General features: G+C 45.4%; 1 protein-coding gene across 5 annotated transcripts; it reads right to left on the bottom strand.

Annotated features, from left to right (window-relative positions):
- Nucleotides 1-1,636: 1,636 nt before the first annotated feature.
- LOC110496811 (CCR4-NOT transcription complex subunit 3) lies at nt 1,637-17,869 on the bottom strand. Of its 5 annotated transcripts, none has more exons than XM_036952712.2 (18): nt 17,687-17,869; nt 14,675-14,738; nt 13,958-14,025; nt 13,275-13,349; nt 12,806-12,895; nt 10,026-10,154; nt 9,394-9,489; nt 7,831-8,044; nt 7,216-7,388; nt 6,795-6,851; nt 5,728-6,691; nt 5,407-5,512; nt 5,143-5,284; nt 4,874-4,970; nt 4,324-4,525; nt 3,957-4,089; nt 3,623-3,748; nt 1,637-3,367 (listed from the first exon to the last, which is right to left on the bottom strand). In XM_036952712.2, the coding sequence occupies exons 2-18, from the start codon at nt 14,697-14,699 to the stop codon at nt 3,269-3,271; spliced, it is 2,796 nt and encodes a 931-aa protein (XP_036808607.2). In that variant the 5' UTR covers nt 14,700-14,738; nt 17,687-17,869; the 3' UTR covers nt 1,637-3,268. The 5 variants fall into 5 exon arrangements, with proteins under 5 accessions (XP_036808607.2, XP_036808606.2, XP_090064719.1 ...); XM_036952711.2 differs by having other exon boundaries at nt 7,831-8,050; nt 17,687-17,863; XM_090208593.1 differs by having other exon boundaries at nt 7,216-7,343; nt 17,687-17,861.
- Between the last annotated feature and the right edge of the window lie 92 nt (nt 17,870-17,961).

Below are 17,961 nucleotides of genomic sequence, written 5' to 3'. Positions count from 1 at the left end.
GGGTTAACTGCCTTGCTCAGGGGCAGAACAACAGATGTTTTTACCTTGTCAGCTCGGGGATTCAATCTAGCAACTATTTTGATTACAGGTCCAACGCTCTAAACCACTAGGCTACCTGCAGCCCCAATATGAACCGTTGAACAAATTAGCATTCAAGGATCAAATCTGGGTCACATGACGACAGCGATAACGACAAGCTCCCAGATGTGACGTGTGTGTGTGTGCGCACGTGGGAGAAAGTTAAGGCATGAGGAGCCTTTCCTCGCCATTTGCGTCACTTCCTCCATTCCATGTCTTGAGGGGCAAAAGAGAAGCATTGTCGCCATCGCTATGCAGGCCTCTCAGTAGTAGACCTGCCAGACCTCTACTCAGTCAACAGTGCAGGATGACTCAAAGTGTCCTCTGGCCAGGATGGAGTCGGTGTGCGTCACAAACACACACACACACTTTGACACACAGCACCTTCAGATACACAGGGCCAAGCACCTCTGGCTCCCAAACATCTCTAGGCGGTAGTCCATGACCAGGTGAAATCTTTTCATCAAGTAGCATATGCAGAGCCAGTCTCCCGAGAGAGCCTCAGCAGCCATCTTGTTGTTGAACACATTAGCAACCATGTGTTGTGTTGTGCTGCGTATACCATAAGGTATGTAGAGACAGGGAGAGGAAAACGTAGGCACTCAACGGTGCAACGTAAACACAATGAAAGGGAGGGGCCAGACCAAATTGTATGGTCAAAGTGGTAACATTTGACTTAAAACCAGCAGGTATGATGCATTATGGTGGAGTTATAATGCATTGAAAGACTTATCATAAGTGTGCATGGACCCCCCCACCTTATGATATAGCAGTACACATTATGTGGTCACACCTTAAAAAGGACACTTCTACGACCCAATGCAATATTCATGGGTAGTTCTACCAACTGATTGAAGTGACTGGTGCATTTTGCATAACTTTGTTTACTTGAGTAGGGTACTCTATTTGACAGAGTACTAGGTCGCTGCCTGGAATAGGTCTTCTACTGAGGTGACAATAGAAGCAGTTACCTGCTGTTCCAGACGTAGGAACACGACATGCTAACGCTAGGCTCATGCACTTAACTCACACTACCTTGTAAGAACAAGCTCTTTAAACGGGGCAAACTGCAGTTGCTCCATCCGTTTTTGTACTTATCTACCCCTTGCATATGAACGTAACTTATGACTCGTCGAGTTTAGTTCGGTCCTGTTCCACCAGAACCCAAAATACAAGCTTGTTTTCCTCCAATGTTTGTGAACAATGTAATTGTAAACAAACATGGTCAGAACTATACGTTTGATCTCATGGCTCGTCAGTTCTGGCATCAATTGCTCTAGGAATTTGAGAGTGGCTAAATCTTTCCAGCCCCACCCCTCAGCGTGTAAACCACTTTCTTATTGCTTGCCCCTTAAAATATTTGCATGTGGTAAATGTAAATCCCATGTAGTATTCAGTGTCCAGTACACTTAGACTATGTACGGTCCTAAAAAGGAACTGTGTTACTGTAGTAAAACTGTACTGTTATAAACAAGTAATAACGCATTATACTTAGTCTGCTACCCAAAGTTAAGGCGCTCAAAAGGTTTATGAACATGATTTTTTTTAAAAACAATACTTCTGAAAAGTAATTATTTTATTAATATTTTACAATCCTTTATTCATGGTTATGCTTCATATTTACTTAATTTTCTCAGCTCCACTTTGCAAGTGTCATGCTGTCCAGAAGACAAGGACAAAACGGAAAGGATGAACGTGACAGTCTATACAACACCCTTTCAGAGGGGGAGAGATTCACATTTCACCTCTGGATGACTTCTCTTCCCTTCCGCTCACCCAATAGGTAAAGATAACATTAAAAACAGCAGGCTTGTCAGTGAATGGTGCCCCGACAAGTTATTTTCTTTAAAAATATAAAATAAAAGGGTCTCAACTCCTTAGAATTTAAACATCTCTGAGATGACACAGGCAAATGAAAATGACAAACTTAAGATTGCACTCCAAACATTGGAGGATACTATTTTTAAAAAGCCTTATAGAAATGAAACAAATGGCCATTAAATGGGAATAGAAAGCCTTATTGGGGCAGACAAAACAAAATTGCCCGGAGGTGTCAGTCTGATTTCTGTGGGTTGTTTTTTTGTGCTGCTATGATGGAGCTTCTGACGTGGTATATTTCCTCACATAATGAGCCATCAAACACTTCCTGAGAAAAGGAAATATCTACCTGGTGGTTGAAGTGAATCTGGAAGTGCAATCACAATTGATTTGTACATTATCATCAAAGTGACGGGAACAAAAATAATGACTTGTTATTACTAGGGCAGTCTTGCGTTTTATTGTAAAAGCCCGCCTCTGGGGTGAAAAACACCTGTAAACTTTCTCTACAGACGAGACACTTCAGTGCTGGTGTGGTTTCTGTTGCCGTTGACCACAGCAATATAAACGTAATGTTGTAACGTGGGACAATAATTAATTGGTTACCATGTTGTACTACAGCAGTCTTTATGGCAGTGTGGTCAATGCTGGGTGTACCCAAGAGGCAGCTATTAGTTTAATATTAGGGCGGGGCTGGTGACCCTGAAGAGAGTATTCATTAGGGGTAAAACATGGAGTCACCCCAATAAGCACTTATTGTAGCATGGAAATGCTACCGTTTCCCCATCTAGTCTTTAGCTTGTGTACAACCCAGCGATGACCTGACTGCTGTGAAACGCTTTGGAACCACCCCGGACCCAACATCCCCCAAGGGCTCATTTGATTGGCCATTCTCTGTGCCTTGTCACTTTTTTTTTAAACATTTTTATTTATTTATTTATTAATTAATTAAATTGGACTGCCATACTGCTGAGAATTAAGACGGATTTGACCAATCATCTTTGGTTGGTAGGTGAGTTTTGAAGAAATAAACAAAAAAAACAATAGAGAGTGCGTTATCAACCAAACATATGAAATCATGATTTCTTATCTGCCAAAAAAAAAGAAAAAAAAAGAAGAAAGGGATCCAGTTCAGGTAAGAGATTAAAAGCTTCAATCTAAATCAAAAACAGCCTGATGGGAAAAGAGGGAGGGGTTTATCACTGTAGGGGTGTGGCGTCACAAGGCATAGAGGGAGGAGCTCCAAATGCATTATGTTGTTCTCAGACTGGCTCAGTCTCGCGTCTGCATCCGTCCCTCTTCCCAGTGTGTTGAGTTCAATCCAGGAATGTCGACAGTAGTCCAACCTTTTATTCGCCTTCTCTGCCTTATGTCACTGGAGGTCTCGGTCTTCAAGGTACCTGTACTCAAACGTGAATCCTTCCTTCTTCCGTTGTCCCCACTTCTCGTAGTCGAAGTAAATGTACGTCCCCTTTAAAAATACATTGGAAAAAGCACAGCAATGTTGGTGAAAATCCTTAATCTTTCAAATTTGACAAAAATCTTAATCTTTAAATAACGGTTATATTTCGACAGGGCATGCAACAGAAAACACAAGTAAGTGTTCATTACTGGACAAGTCAAGGTAGTCTCTTCCTGTTTCAATCCGTTTGGTGCCCAATGAACACGACAAAGGTTGCAATCCAAGGAGTCTGCAGTGTGTGGAGGGGGGGGGTCGCGAGCTCACCTGCTCAAACTCATCTGTGATGGTCTTGGGCTCCTCGTGCCTCTGGAACCACATCATGTACTTGGTGTGGAACCGCCACGACTGCTTCTTCAAGGCCTTGGCTGCCAGATACTGGGCCTTGGTGCCCTGCGGAGAGAACACAGAAGGGAATATGCTACTTTTATGTACACAACCTTGTCCAAAAAATGACACGGCCTGAAGATTGGCGGTGTGTGTCGTTACATCTTTCTCATCAAAAGTAAAACCATCAAAAATAATCAGTGTCTCAGTCACACAGTAAAGCTTAGTTTTGTCACATGTGTACACGCACACACACACACACACACACACACACCTCTAGGTAGTAGAATATGAAGAACAGTGTCTCCGTGGACAGTCTCTGGTAGAACTCCACAGAGTCGGAGTGGGGAGGTGGCACCTGGTGGTGGAAAGGCAGGGTGGGACACGGGTTCCTCATCAGGTACTGCCTGGAAGACCAAAACAATCACAATAGTGGATTAAATACATGCCTTTAGTCTCCAAAGCAACAGTGCAGAGAAGTGATACAGATATCCCCCAAAATGTAAGCCTGGGGTGAATCTCAAAAGTATTTTCCTTGAGTACTCATGTCCTCTCCAAAATGTGAGGGGGAAGGAAGCAAGAAGACTTGAGATTCAACCCTGGAGAATCTTTGTGGCTTCAGATTGCCTCCATGTTCGTACCTGATCCGCTCTGAGTCGGAGGGGTGGGGCATGTGCGTCCAGGCCGACTCCTGCATGGCCTGCTGGTACAGCTGGTCTTTGGACAGGGGTACGGGCCCCAGCGGGCACACACCCAGCGATGGGGGGATGCTGACCTCCGAGAGCGAGGGCTGCTGGGGGGCCGAGGGAGGCCCTGGAGGCGCTGTAGTGCTGGGGAAAATGTCTGAAGCCACAGAGAGAGAAAAGAGAATTTGAAAAAAAAGGAGTCTGGTCTGAAAGCACCCCTCCCCCAAAAAGTTGTTTTACTGTTACATAGGTGCAGTGAAATGTGTGGTTTTACAGGGTCAGCCGTTGTAGGAGCCCCTGGAACCAAATTGCTCAAGGGAAGACAGATTTTTCACCTTGTCGGCTCGGGTATTTGAACCAGTGACCTTTCGGTTACTGGCCCAACGCTCTAACCACTAGGCTACCTGCCGCCCAGTAACAATACCATAAATAATTGAAAGGTGTTAAGAAAGTCTCCCAGTCAGCAACACTTGAAACACTACATGATGTCCAGTTGGTTGCTCACCTGTGGTGAGGTGCAGAGGGGGCAACTCTCCCTCCATTGCTGAGCCCAGTGCCGCTTGTTCGGCCATGGACTTCACAGTGCTCAGAGGCTCCTGGGGCTGAAAGTGCGAAAGGGGTTAAACCAACTGGGTGAGAGATCAGGAAATCTGACATCGGGTGAGTCCCAAGAAGTCCTCCCTGTTATGGCTCAGGTTAGTATTTGGGGTTGATCCTAGATCAATGTCTACGGCCAGGGTCATTTTGTTACACAAAGCTCTTTGTGTTTCTTACCTTCATGCTTTCAGAGGCCTGTGTGTAGGAGAGCGGCCCGTTGAGCATACTGCTGCCTGAAGGTTTACTCTCAATGTAGGATGGCGAGGGAGTGCTGGTGGGTAGGGTCATGGACCCTAAAAGGCTGGGGCCACTGTCTTTACTGGGTGGGTAAGAGAGACATTGGTTGATATGCTTTTAAGTGAGTTTGAATAATTATGACCATACAGTGAGATTCACAATACAAGATACCATAGGACTTCAAAAAAGTATAATAATACTCACAGCTGATTGGTGGTGGAGATCAAAGACGAGGGTTGGCTGCTTTGTAATTGGCTGGCAATGTTGAGGGCAGAATCTGGTGTGCTGTCTGCTACTACAGCACTGTAACCTGGGACAGAGGAGATTGTAAACCTCCCTCTCAAACTAAAACAGAACTCTGACAATACTGTACATAGGCGATATTCATTTGGTTTGGTCGACCTTATAATCTGTACAACCCAATTCTGGGTTGAACAACTACTATAAATAAACAATTCACAAAAAATGCCATGGATGGATATAACCGAGCAACAACAATATAAGCGAATGGTAATTCAAGCTTACTAGTGCTACCATTCTGCTTCTGTCCACTGGGTGGCCTTGCAATCGCCGCGCTTCCTCCTCCGATGCCCAAGCTGTTACTTGGCGCTCCTGATCCAGAGTTCCCTCCAATGCTTCCTATAGCTCCCAGGCTGCTTCCAGGGGCCAGGCCTCCTCCTATGGGACTGGGGGACACCAGTGGAGGGCCCTGGACTGTCGACTGTCCTGAGCCAAGGCCTAGGATCCCACCACTGACACCAACTGCACCGGGCACAGAGCCCAAAAGGCCCGTGGACCTGTCGCTGAGTCCGCTCACCGGTCCCACTGTGCTGGAGTTAGTGCTGCTAGTGCTCAGGCTGCTGATTTTCCCTGCAAGGGGGCTTCCTATGGTCCCGGAGCCTGCTGCTGCCATGGCGTAGGGGGCCGAAGTGGAGCCCGCCAGGAGTCCGGCCATGGTGTTTAAGGACGCCGGCATCCCTGAAAGGCCAAGGCCCGACATCTGGCTGACAGCCGGTGACCCACTCATGCCACCTTTACCAAGGCCCAAGCCCAACCCAAGCCCCAAGGTAGAGCCCGGAGAGGGCCTTGACGGAGCCTGCGGCTGGGTGTTGGGTGTGAGGGCTGTGCTAGAGATGGCGGGCGAGGAGGCGGAGGGGCTGGGGAGAAGGATGTTGTTCGAGGGGCTGGAGGAGGCGTTGGAGGAGAGGATTGAGTTTCTGGCCTGCTGCGTTTGGTGATGCTGCTGAAGTTGCTGCTGGGTAGCGTCGCTGTAGCTGCCAGAGTTGGAGAGGAGACCCCCCATGTTGCCCAGAAGGCTGTTGTTGTTGCCCCCAGCGTTGGCCTGGCCGCCTCCGGCGATGGTCACCATAGAGGCCAGCGAGGAAGAGGCTGCTCCCGAGGAGGCGCCAGAGGCAGATGATGAAGAGGACGAGGAGGATGAGGACGATGAAGACAACGACGAAGAGGGGTTGCCATTCTTGACAGGTGACTGAAATGGAATAAAAGACATACTTCAAAACCACTTCTGGTGCAGCACAGCAACAAAAAGAAAGCGACTCAGACAGCACGGTTTACTTTGCAATGCATCTTACCTGACTGATTTCACTGTCTGTCGAACGTCCCCTTCTCTTGTCATCTTCAGAGTTCTCCTGGAGAAAAACCCACCCCCCCCAAAAGATCTCCCAATCAGCACCGAGCCATGACCACCGGTTCTAAGTCAACGCAAAACATGTTTTGTACCTAAATTAAATCAAGTGCTGTTCATATTGAGGCTCAATACAAACTTCATCATCTGCTCGCTTTCATCCTTGTTTCTCTAAACCCCGTCTGATCTGAGAGCGAGGGACCACGGAGCACCCACTCCAACCCAGGAACAAGTCAACATTCACAACACCTAATTACTATCCTCTAACAGTACAGCATGAGAGTGGGCGGTTCTAAAGAATGGGCGAGCAAGTAGGGGACACAACGAAGACTGAAGTGAGTAGTAGACAGAACCAGGGGTTTCCTCACCGTAGTGTACGTGGCGGGAATGGGCGAGGAGGAAGTGGTGGAGGTAGGCGTGCCGCTGGAGATCTGATGGAAGAGATCGTCGTCCAGGAGCGATTGGCCCGGCGGGGACGTGGCCACCAGCGACCCGGCTAGAGACACAAGAGATGGATGGGGGGAGACAGAGGGAGAGGTAGCTACATAAAAACAAAAACAAAAGTTGCATAAGGAAAAACGTTAAGTGGGCAGTTACACAGAGACAACAGGAACAGAAATGATGGAACGTACAGTATTGCAATAACCAAGCCATCGTAAATTATACACACATGGGGTCTAAGATATGCAGTACACACGCACACTCAGGAATAGTCACATACATGGAATAGTGTTGTCTCGACACAGTATCGCTTTTGCCATGGAAATACTCTATGGTCCTTTAACGGCTTTAGGTAAAAAAGTGTGTGCTATAGATTTGTATTTTTCTACAAAATGTGACTTTGGGGTGGCCGTTTCAGGACCGTTTCCTCAGGAAATTGTCCGCTTCCTGTTTTGTTTCCTTGCCGCGATTACCGTCCTTTTGTCGTTATCAGTAGCGTGATACTGAGTGTCGCGACAACACCACCGCGAAGCAGCACTTACGGAGCTCCTCCAGATCCAGGTCGTCGTAGAGGAACTCGTTCTCCTCGAAGTCGGGGTCCTGCGACGAGTCCATGTAGTACTCCACGTCGTCCTTGATCTTGCGGATGGAGTCCACCGGCAAGGTGTCATTGTCCAGCATCCGCAGGATGGTCTCCAGCATCCGGATGTGGTACCGGTGCTTCTCGATGAAGCGCTTCAGCTCTTCGATGCGGTCCTGTTTCTATAGCAGAGATGCGCGTGTAAGTTGATGCCTCAAGCTCAGTTGTACGCATTCAGCGCAGAATGTGCTATATGCATGTGTGGAGGCATGGAAGTGGAAAACAGATGGTACCTACTTTACATTAGGTGCATTGGATAATGCAGCGTGCCGAGAAAATAAGAGACATATATAGGATGAGAGATGAATTTAGAGTTAGAATGGCATCATCTAACGAGAAATTACTTTCGTATGGAAGAAAACAGAGAGAGAGAGGGAGAGAGAGATGGAGGGGAAGATATGGAGGGGAAGGTGCACTATAGACATACAAAAGTATGTGGACACCCTTTCAAATGAGTGGAGGGGGGCTATTTCAGCCACACCTGTTGCTGACAGGTGTAGAACATTGAGCACAAAGCCATGCAATCTCCATAGACAAACATTGGCAGTAGAATGGCCTTACCGAAGAACTCTGTGACTTTCAACATGGCACCGTCATGAGACGCCACCTTTCCAACAAGTCAGTACGTCAAATTTCTGCCCTGCTAGAGCTGCCCCGGTCAACTATAAGTGCTGTTATTGTGAAGCGGAAACGCCTAGGAGCAACAACGAGTCAGCCGCTAAGTGGTAGGCTACACAAGCTCACAGAACGGGATTGCCAATGCCAAGCGTCGGCTGGAGTGGTGTGAAACTCACAGCAATTGGACTCTGGAGCAGTAGAAACGTGTTCTCTAGAGTGATACTTCACCATCTGGCAGTCCGACGACAAATCTAGGTTTGCCAGGAGAATACTACCTGCCCCAGTGCATAGTGCCAACTGTAAAGTTTAGTGGTGGAGGAACAATAGTTTGGGCTGTTTTCGTGGTTCGGGCTAGGCCCTTAGTTCTAGTGTAGTTGAATCTTAATGCTACAGAGTACAATGACACTCTAGCCAATTCTGTGCTTCCAACATTGTGAAAGGCTTTTTCCTGTTTCAACATGACAATGCCCCTATGCACAAAGCGAGGTCCATACAGAAATGGTTTGTCGAGATCAGTGTGGAAGAACTTGACTGGCCTGCACAGAGCCTTGACCTCAACCCCATTGAACACCTTTGGGATGAATTGGAACGCCGACTGCGAGCCAGGCCTAATCGCCCAAAATCAGTTCCTGATCTCACTAATGCTGTGGCTGAATGGAAGCAAGTCCCTGCAGCTAAATGTTCCAACATCTAGTGGAAAGCCTTCCCAGAAGAGGCTGTTATAGCAGCAAAAGGGGGACCAATTCCATATTAAATATCCCATGATTTTGGAATGAGAGGTTTGACGAGCAGGTGTCCACATACTTTTGGTCATGTAGTGTAGATAACATATGCTGCGACTACTGACCTCTTTGTCTCCCTTCTTCTTTCGAGTCTGGACTGAGAGGGACTCCACTTCGCTCTCAAACTGATCCACCTGCATGTTCAGAGTGTCTATCGTATTCTGATGGACGACAGGCGTGACGTCATTCAAATGATTTAAATATGATCACACCAGAACCAGTCGTTATGCAGTGTGGTCTATGCAAACACTTCAAAAAACACCAAAACCTAATTCATAGGTGAAACTATTAGGGCTGGGACGATACCAGTACCGTGGCAAGGAAACAAAACACAAAGCGGATTTAAGTTCTTTAGGGAAACAGACATTTCCCAAGCTAAAAGCACACTATTTTACATACAGCAAGTTTTAAAGGACTAAAGAGTTTGGTCTGCTTGGTGTTTTCATTTTTGCCATGGAGAAAATATTAAGAATACTGGTACCGTCCTGGCCCTAGAAATTACGCAGTAAAGCAAATTCAGATTTGGACATTTAACAAGTCTTATGTACTTTGAAATCCAAGTGCACTGCAATGAATAGGCATAGATTGCATGATGAAATCCAAGTCATTAATGTCATTTCATCAGACCATATTAATGCCAATAGAATTGAGCTCATGTTTTGTGAAACAAAGGTTTTCAATCAAAGGTAGTGCTCACCGTTAGCCAATTGCCGACCTCCTCCTTCTCCCTTTGGGCCGGGTCCACCTTCTGTGCCAGGCCCAGCCCCTCCTTAGAGTAAGCCTTTGTCTTGGTCTCTCGTTCCACGATCTTGAACCGCTCCATTTGCTAAAGGGGGCGATAGCAGGAAATGGTTTATAAATCACAAACAGGTGATAAGTTCTCTTTGAGAATACATTAGCTGACCACATGCTAGCTATGCCAAAAAAAAAACAACTTTTGGCTTGTGAAAGCAGACATTTCCAACTGCTCACATCAAAGCATTGGACTAGTTGGCGAGCAAAATAAGGTCATGTTAGGGCATACCGTAGCAAAACCTTTTGAAATGCTATTCAGCGGACACCCAAAGGAAGCATTTTTTTTTTTTTTTTTTTTTTTTTTTGGGGGGGGGGGACAAGTTCAGATAATACCTTGCCGTTTCAGACCTACTGAACATGTGCCTGCTGGGCACTGTGGGTGGAGATTAACACAGAGTCCTCACCAATTAAAGCCATCCTCCAATAGAATGGTTCAGAGTGACTGCAGCAGGTGTACAGATCTCCCAATTAGACCAGTGATTACTAAGTTTTGACACCTGTGTGCTTCCTTGACCAGTAATGCTGGATATTCTCCACTAGGTGTTCTCAGAAGAGACTCCATCCGCAACCTCTGACTTCCACAAGCAGAGTTCGGTGCAGAATGTGTATGATGTTTTGGCTAAGGAGAATGCTTGGAGGCGTGTAAACCCAGCCTAACACGGAAACATTGCTTCAATGCATTTCCCTAGAAGTCAGCAGCCCCAGTAAGTGTAGTAATATGCGTCATCCACACAAGAGCATGCCAGCAGCACCTTTGTATATAAGATTGATAGCCCCCCTGTGTTAATCTGTTAACAGTATAACAAGAAGCTAAATTAAAACCCTGGCATGAAGCCTGTGAACGCTTAGCAGAGCGGTGACTATTCGCTAAATGTTATTCATGTGGCTAACTGTTCTCCTGAGGGGGGCCTGGCTGTGGATGGAATCTCCGCCTGGTTATTTAATCCACCTCAGCTCTAGAGTGGACTGACAAAGCCTTTATACAGATCGGGGTAGGGCTCTGTGGAACTGGAACCTGACGGGGACATTCTAAATAGTACACCATTGTCATTTGGGACCGAGACAAAGGGGGCAAACGGCTTGCCTTGAACAGGTGTCACCCCATTACAGTAAGTACCTACAGTAGGATCCTACCTCAATACTACAATACAAAGACGAACAAGAGCAGCTGGGGCTTCAATGGGGCAACTTCCTTCGTTTATCATATCTGCGGACCATAAACTGGGATATGGTGATGACATAGCTTTAACTAAGACTGATCAGTTTAGTTTTGTTAAAGCGATGTAGCAATTGTCTGAGACTAGAAGTTGAGTGCCGGGGGGCTTTTTCTGCAAAAAACAGAAGCACATTATGCTTAGAGGCATTTCCATCAAAGGACCCATGAGCGCCAACATGTGAAATTCATAGCAGGGTTGGAGTCATTTCATTTGCAGTCAATTCAGGAAGTACACTGATTCCAATTCTCTTCAATTAGGAAATTTTCTACCTAGAATTCTAATTAGATTGACCCCAACCCTGCATAACAGCATGTCAAATGAAAGCCAAGAGTCTATATTTTTGTTTGGGAGAAATTGTTACCATCTGTAAGTTTAAGAAATGTTACCAAATACTAATTTCTTAAAGATATTTTCACGAGTGAAGATAAAGTTCACAGAAGTAACCTTTAATGGCAGACCTACCAATTTTTGTATAGTCATTTTACTGATATCCCTTTTGTTTATGAATTAAGTGATTAAAACTCATAATTCTGTTACCAAATTGGTAACGGAATTAACCCCCACAATCTGTAATGGAATTATGTTCAGCTCATAACTGTTTTCTGTCTCTGTTGGCTGGTGGTTAAAACAGTAAGCCTGGACAACCCCTCCCTCTCCAGGTTCATTTCACCTCTCCCAGATCTTAGACACCTACCGACGAGCCCCCTCTTTCCATTGACTTTCCATTGACTTTAACCAGCATCCTCACCCACTGAGCATCAGCCAATACCGGACGTCTAAAAAGTAGTTGACATTTGATCAGTCCACCCTGGCCTTGATGGGGGGGGGGGGGGGGGTCTGTTCCCAAGTATTCACACAAAGACATTTTATTTTGATGTGACCGTGTCACAATGTAATCAAGGTATGAAATTGTTATTTTCAAATCAAATCTTTTGGGGCTTAGTTGTGGTCAATTTGCAGTGTACAAATTCTAATAATTGTTCCTGACCACCCGCTCTGACATAAATCGCCCCTTGCGCCTGAATCTAGTTGCCTTCCTTACTGCTAACAGAGCTCTAGTATTCACAATGAACATGGCTTTGAATACACACACACAGGTAATATTATTAAAAGTCACCATTGTTCGTCAGTCTGTATTGGCTGATCACCACAATACAAAGGTCACATCAAGAGTCCTGATACCCAAGTGTCCTTTTCAACACCATTGCATGTATATATTTTTTGCCTTAGTAGCACCACATTTCAGGCCAACCAAAACCTCACAGATGCTCACACACTTCGATACAAGACCCTAGATCCAGAGGTTAAGATGACACATCTCATTGTGTTAGCAGGTGCGGTCATTGAAGCATGTCTGAATAACCTCATCAATGCAATGTGGTTTGGTAGGCCGTGCTAAGCACAGGTGTTTATACCAAGGGTTTCCACAGTATGCGGCTAATGAACACGTGTTCCACACACTCACCGTCTCAATGAGTTTGCGATTCTCCACTAGCTGCCTTTTGTCTTTGATCTCGTTGGAGGCCACCCACGTCTTGATTTGGTCTCGAAGACGCTGGGGGGGGGGGGGACAGAGCGGGAGAGAAAGATACATAAGTTTTCTTAGTGAAAGCATGCTGTGGCTTGCCCTGTGAGATCAAGTATGGTTGACACGCACGCACATAAGTTTGGTCCACATGGAAACGTTCAGAAACAAAAACACAAAGTGGACACCCAGATGCTTTTGCTTGGTTTTAAGGAGAGCTGACCCTCATCAGATGTAATCAACACATGCATGTCTGCACGCACCCACGTGTGTGCACACCACACACCCGTGGGCTGGCTAAACCATATAACACTAGTAAACATTGTTTTGACATTTGAGGAACATCCCAAAACCCATGTGTCCTCAAGCCACATAACAGTTGAGAACTCTAGCGTTGTCTGTGTCCCACCTGTAGTTTTTTAATCTCTTTCTTGAGGTCGGCTTCATACTTCTCCTTCTGGTTAGCATTGGCTGCATTGTGAAGCTGTGGTTTGGAGGGGCACAGTCACACAGAGTACACTCAGACAAAACAGCATCTCTTCCCAAACATATTTCATATCAAGTCTTTGTAAACAATGTAGCCTATAGCTTCACAATATGTCTAAAACTAGCGTGGCAAATTCAATCTCATGGAGTGTAGAGCCTAGCATCCATAGCTTAGCCCTCTGTCTATACATTTTAGTGACTAGTCTACATTCCCTTCCAGTCCCATCATCCCTCAACTTTACACCAATTCAAGTGGCGGGGTTGCCACTGGGCCGAAACACCCGACTCAGGAGTGTGGCGTTAAAACGTGTTCTTCTTTGCTTTACACACTAACAAACTGTTACTTCTCTGTCCCCGCGGCCCGTGAATAATGTCTACAACCCTACCAAACAAGGTGTGATGCAGTATTTAAGACCCTGAATATACAATGGATGTTAAACGTTGAATAATTTGGTGGACCTTCGTACGGTCAGCGCAAAACATTCCAACAAGCAAAGCGTCCGGGGAGGTAGAGCTCAACTTCCATATCTGTGCCCAAGTTAGCACACATTTTCAGATCGACACACAAACATTCTTTCACAATTAAAAATGAGATATGGCTGTTACCTTTTGCCAAATGTCTTCAAACTGTTCCACGCCTTCCGTAACTTTTTTCAAACATCGATCTATTTCACCTGGGGAAGGGCATAGAATAACAGGGAGGTTTTGGGAAAGACAACCACGGCTTCAAAAAAAAAAAGAAATACTTCACGACGGATCACGTCAGGATGAATAATGTAAAGTCCAAAATGCGAAGCTCTCCCTCTCCCCATAAAGCAACACCGCTTTTACAACTGTGGCTGGCAGGCTCATCAATGATAGATGCAGTAAAAGCTACATGTGTCACCCCAAACCTGGTTAAAAATGCAGTGCCACAGGCACTGGCCACGGTAGTCTTCATTTTAAGAAGGTTGTCTTCGCAGAGTAAGTCTGACTTTGGCCTTGCGCAGCCTTGCTCCTAAACGTTGCTTCTGGCTTCTTATTTTTGGCGTCACCAACCCTTTTCAGTAATACAGTGCAGCACTTTTCTTACTGCGATCACATCCGCGCAGGACAATTTGATCCCGGTAAGCAGAGTGCACTATACTGCGTTGTAGAGTGACAGGTTTAGAATGAAGAGGTAAATCTCTACCTGAATGGATAGAGATTAAAAGTGACATTTCATCTGTTGGCTAGACTTGCTTCATAGAGAGAACATGCATGCAGGGAGGGAATGTAGTGATGGACTGGGTGGTGGATGATTGGCAGGTGGTACCATTCTGATCGACCATTTGGTAACCTCACCTTGAAGTTTCCTTTTATCAGCCATGACTGTTGACTAGGATGCTTTCTTCATGCCTTACTTTCACTGTAGAGAAAAAGAAGTCTTACGGTGTGATTACAGTCATCTCTGGCAACCCTTTTACACTGCATTACTTTTTCATAGCATGTTAACTCGGCAGTGAAGTTAGCAGTGTGAAATCCTGGGTCGTATTCGTTAGGGCACAGGCACACCAGAGTGAAACGTTTAGCAACAGAAAATTAAAAAGAGCGTTTGTTATTGGACAAGTTCAGGTAGACCTGCCTGTTTCGGTCCGCTTTCTACCGTTTGCCGCCTAATGAATACGACCCAGCTTTCTACCTGGGGAGAATGTTTCCAACGTCTCAATGTGATGAAGATGTATAGTGAGAGCATGCACGGCGCAGGTACATGGTTTTCACATTAGGCTACCGCTTCAAAACGGCCAGCATGCAGAACAAAGTTTTGATAACTCGGATTAATTTCTAATGGTACAGTTTTCGACTTTCAACTCAAGTTAAATACATTAAAAAGCATTTTGAATGAAACACTCTCTGATGTACACCCTGGGGGCATCACCATTACATTGTATCAAAGTGTCTAGTTATTACGGATTAGTAGATAGATCATAGTTGACAGTCTGACTTGTTGACATCTTACACATTGTCATCTCCTGGTTGAATGGTGCATGTAATTGGGTTTAGCATGGGTTTAGCTTAGTAACATGGGTCCTTTAACTAGGCATTTCTGACCATTCCAAGAAAGGGAAAATTACTGAGGGGGGCCTCACAGAAACATATACTGAACAAAAATATAAAACGCAACATGTAAAGTGTTGGTCCCATGTTTCATGAGCTGAAATAAAAGACCTCAAATGTTCCATACGCACAAAAATATTATTTCTCTCAAATGTTCCATCCCTGTTAGTGAGCATTTCTCATTGCCAAGATAATCCATTCACCTGAGAGGTATGGCATATCAAGAAGCTGATTAAACAGCATGATCATTACACAGGTGCACCTTGTGCTGGGGACAATAAAAGACCACTCTAAAATGTGCAGTTTTGTCACACAACACAATGCCACAGATGTCACAAGATTTGGGGGAGCGTGCAATTGACCATGCTGACTGCAGGAATGTAAACCAGAGTTGTTGCCAGATAATTTAATGTTCATTTTTCTACCATGAGCCACCTCCATCATTTTAGAGAATTTGGCAGTACGCTCCAAACGACCTCACAACCGCAGACAACGTGTAACCACACCAGCCCAGGACCTCCACATCCGGCTTCTTCACCTGCGGTACGGTCTGAGACCAGCCCACTGATGAAACTGTGGGTTTGCACAACTGAAGAATTTCTGTACAAACTTTCAGAACCTGTCAGGGAAGTTCATCTGCATGCTCGTCATCCTCACCAGGGTCTTGACCTGACTGCAGTTTGGCGTCGTAACGGACTTCAATGGGCAAATGCTCACCTTCGATGGCCACTGGCACGCTGGAGAAGTGTGCTCTTCACGGATGAATCCCAGTTTCAACTTTACTTGGCAGATGGCAGACAGCGTGTATGGTGTCGTGTGGGCGAGCAGTTTGCTGATGTCAACGTTTTGAACAGAGTGCCCCATGGTGGAGGTGGGGTTATGGTATGGGCAGGCATAAGCTACGGACTATGGGATGGCATAAGCTACGGACAACAAACACAATTGCATTTCATCAATGGCAATTTGAATGCACAGAGATACTGTGAGATCCTGTTGCCCATTGTTGTGCCATTCATCTGCCACCATCACCTCATGTTTCAGCATGATAATGCACAGCCCCATATAGCAAGGATCTGTGCACAATTCCTGGAAGCTGAAAATGTCCCAGTGCTTCCATGGCCTGCATAGTCACCAGCCATGTCACCCATTGAGCACGTTTAGGATGTTCTGGATCAACGTATGACAGCGTGTTCCAGTTCCCCCAATATCTTCACACAGCCATTGAAGAGAAGTGGGACAACATTCCACAGGCCACTATCAACAGCCTGATCAACTCTATCTGAAGGAGAGTGGTGACATGGTGGTCACACCAGATACTGACTAGTTTTATGATTGATGCCCCTACCTTTTTCTTTTAAGGTATGTGACCAAAATATGCATATCTGTATTCCCAGTAATGTGAAATCCATAGATTAGGGCCTAATGAATTTATTTCAATTGACTGATTTCCTTGAAATTGTTGCGTTTATATTTTTGTTCAGTGTATGTTTGTTTTATTGTACAGTACAAGACTCGTTTTGAATGTGTCTGTCAATCGATACCATAACACAAGAGTAAATATCACAAGTGGCAGTAGATTGCAGCTAACCGATTTAGCTAGCCTAGCTACATGAATTGTAGCCACTGAGTGGCGTCTGGATACTTTGACATTCAGACAGTGCACGTGAGTTCAAAGATGTGATGGGCGAGGGAGGTTACTTTGCTGAACATCACTTGCTACTTTTTTTGCGACAATGTTAAACGTCCACGCAGCTCGGCGCAACTACGGTTCGATAAGGCAATTTTACCATCACTTCAGCCAGTGGGTTGAGGGTGTATTTGAAGTACATTCGCCAAAATCTTACCCACACTAGACTTTCTTAATTAACAGATCTAGCAAGTGAGCTAGGCTAGTCTCCACATCTGGCTTGGGGGGCAACGATCGCTTATTTAAAAACGTGAGCATTAAAGAAACACATGTTTACAAGCAACATAGATTACTTTATAAGCTGTTTCTATTTGTCAGAGATAAGCAAACAAGTAGACCACTTCAACACCTGAGTAACAAGAACTTGTCGGCTACAAAATTGCCGTGCATTATTGCAAAGCTTGAATTTCCTTGGAAAACATATCAGCCGAACCCATGTCAATTTGTCTCTGGAGCGGATATGATAGCCAGCTAATGGTGAACCACCGGCTAAGCTATTAGTGTAAGACAAATTGGAAGGGAGAAAAAAATGGCACATAAACTAGTTATGTTTTAGTGTACGATTCATTTACCTGGATTTTCCGATTAAGCTTTTCTTTTATTAGTTGACCCCACTCTTTTAAATCGTATTTTCCCAAGTCCTCACGCTATTTTTCTAAATTGTATTAATTATTTTCGCCAAACAATCACTCCGCACATCCAAGATGGCTACCAGGAACACCTCCTCCGCTGTTGCCCTGATGGACTGGAGGCCCGCCTCCCTTGCAAGCGATTGGATCTTCATCCTCATTTTTGCCTTCCACTGGCTAGACTGTCTGCCCGTCTAGTGGGACAGATGTACTACTTC

Source organism: Oncorhynchus mykiss, chromosome 18 (assembly GCF_057628025.1).
Source record: "Oncorhynchus mykiss isolate SJ-2025 chromosome 18, ASM5762802v1, whole genome shotgun sequence".
Classification (NCBI taxonomy): domain Eukaryota; kingdom Metazoa; phylum Chordata; class Actinopteri; order Salmoniformes; family Salmonidae; genus Oncorhynchus; species Oncorhynchus mykiss.
The sequence above is the reverse complement of the archived record's forward strand: the minus strand, read 5'-3'. Positions and strand labels throughout refer to the sequence as shown.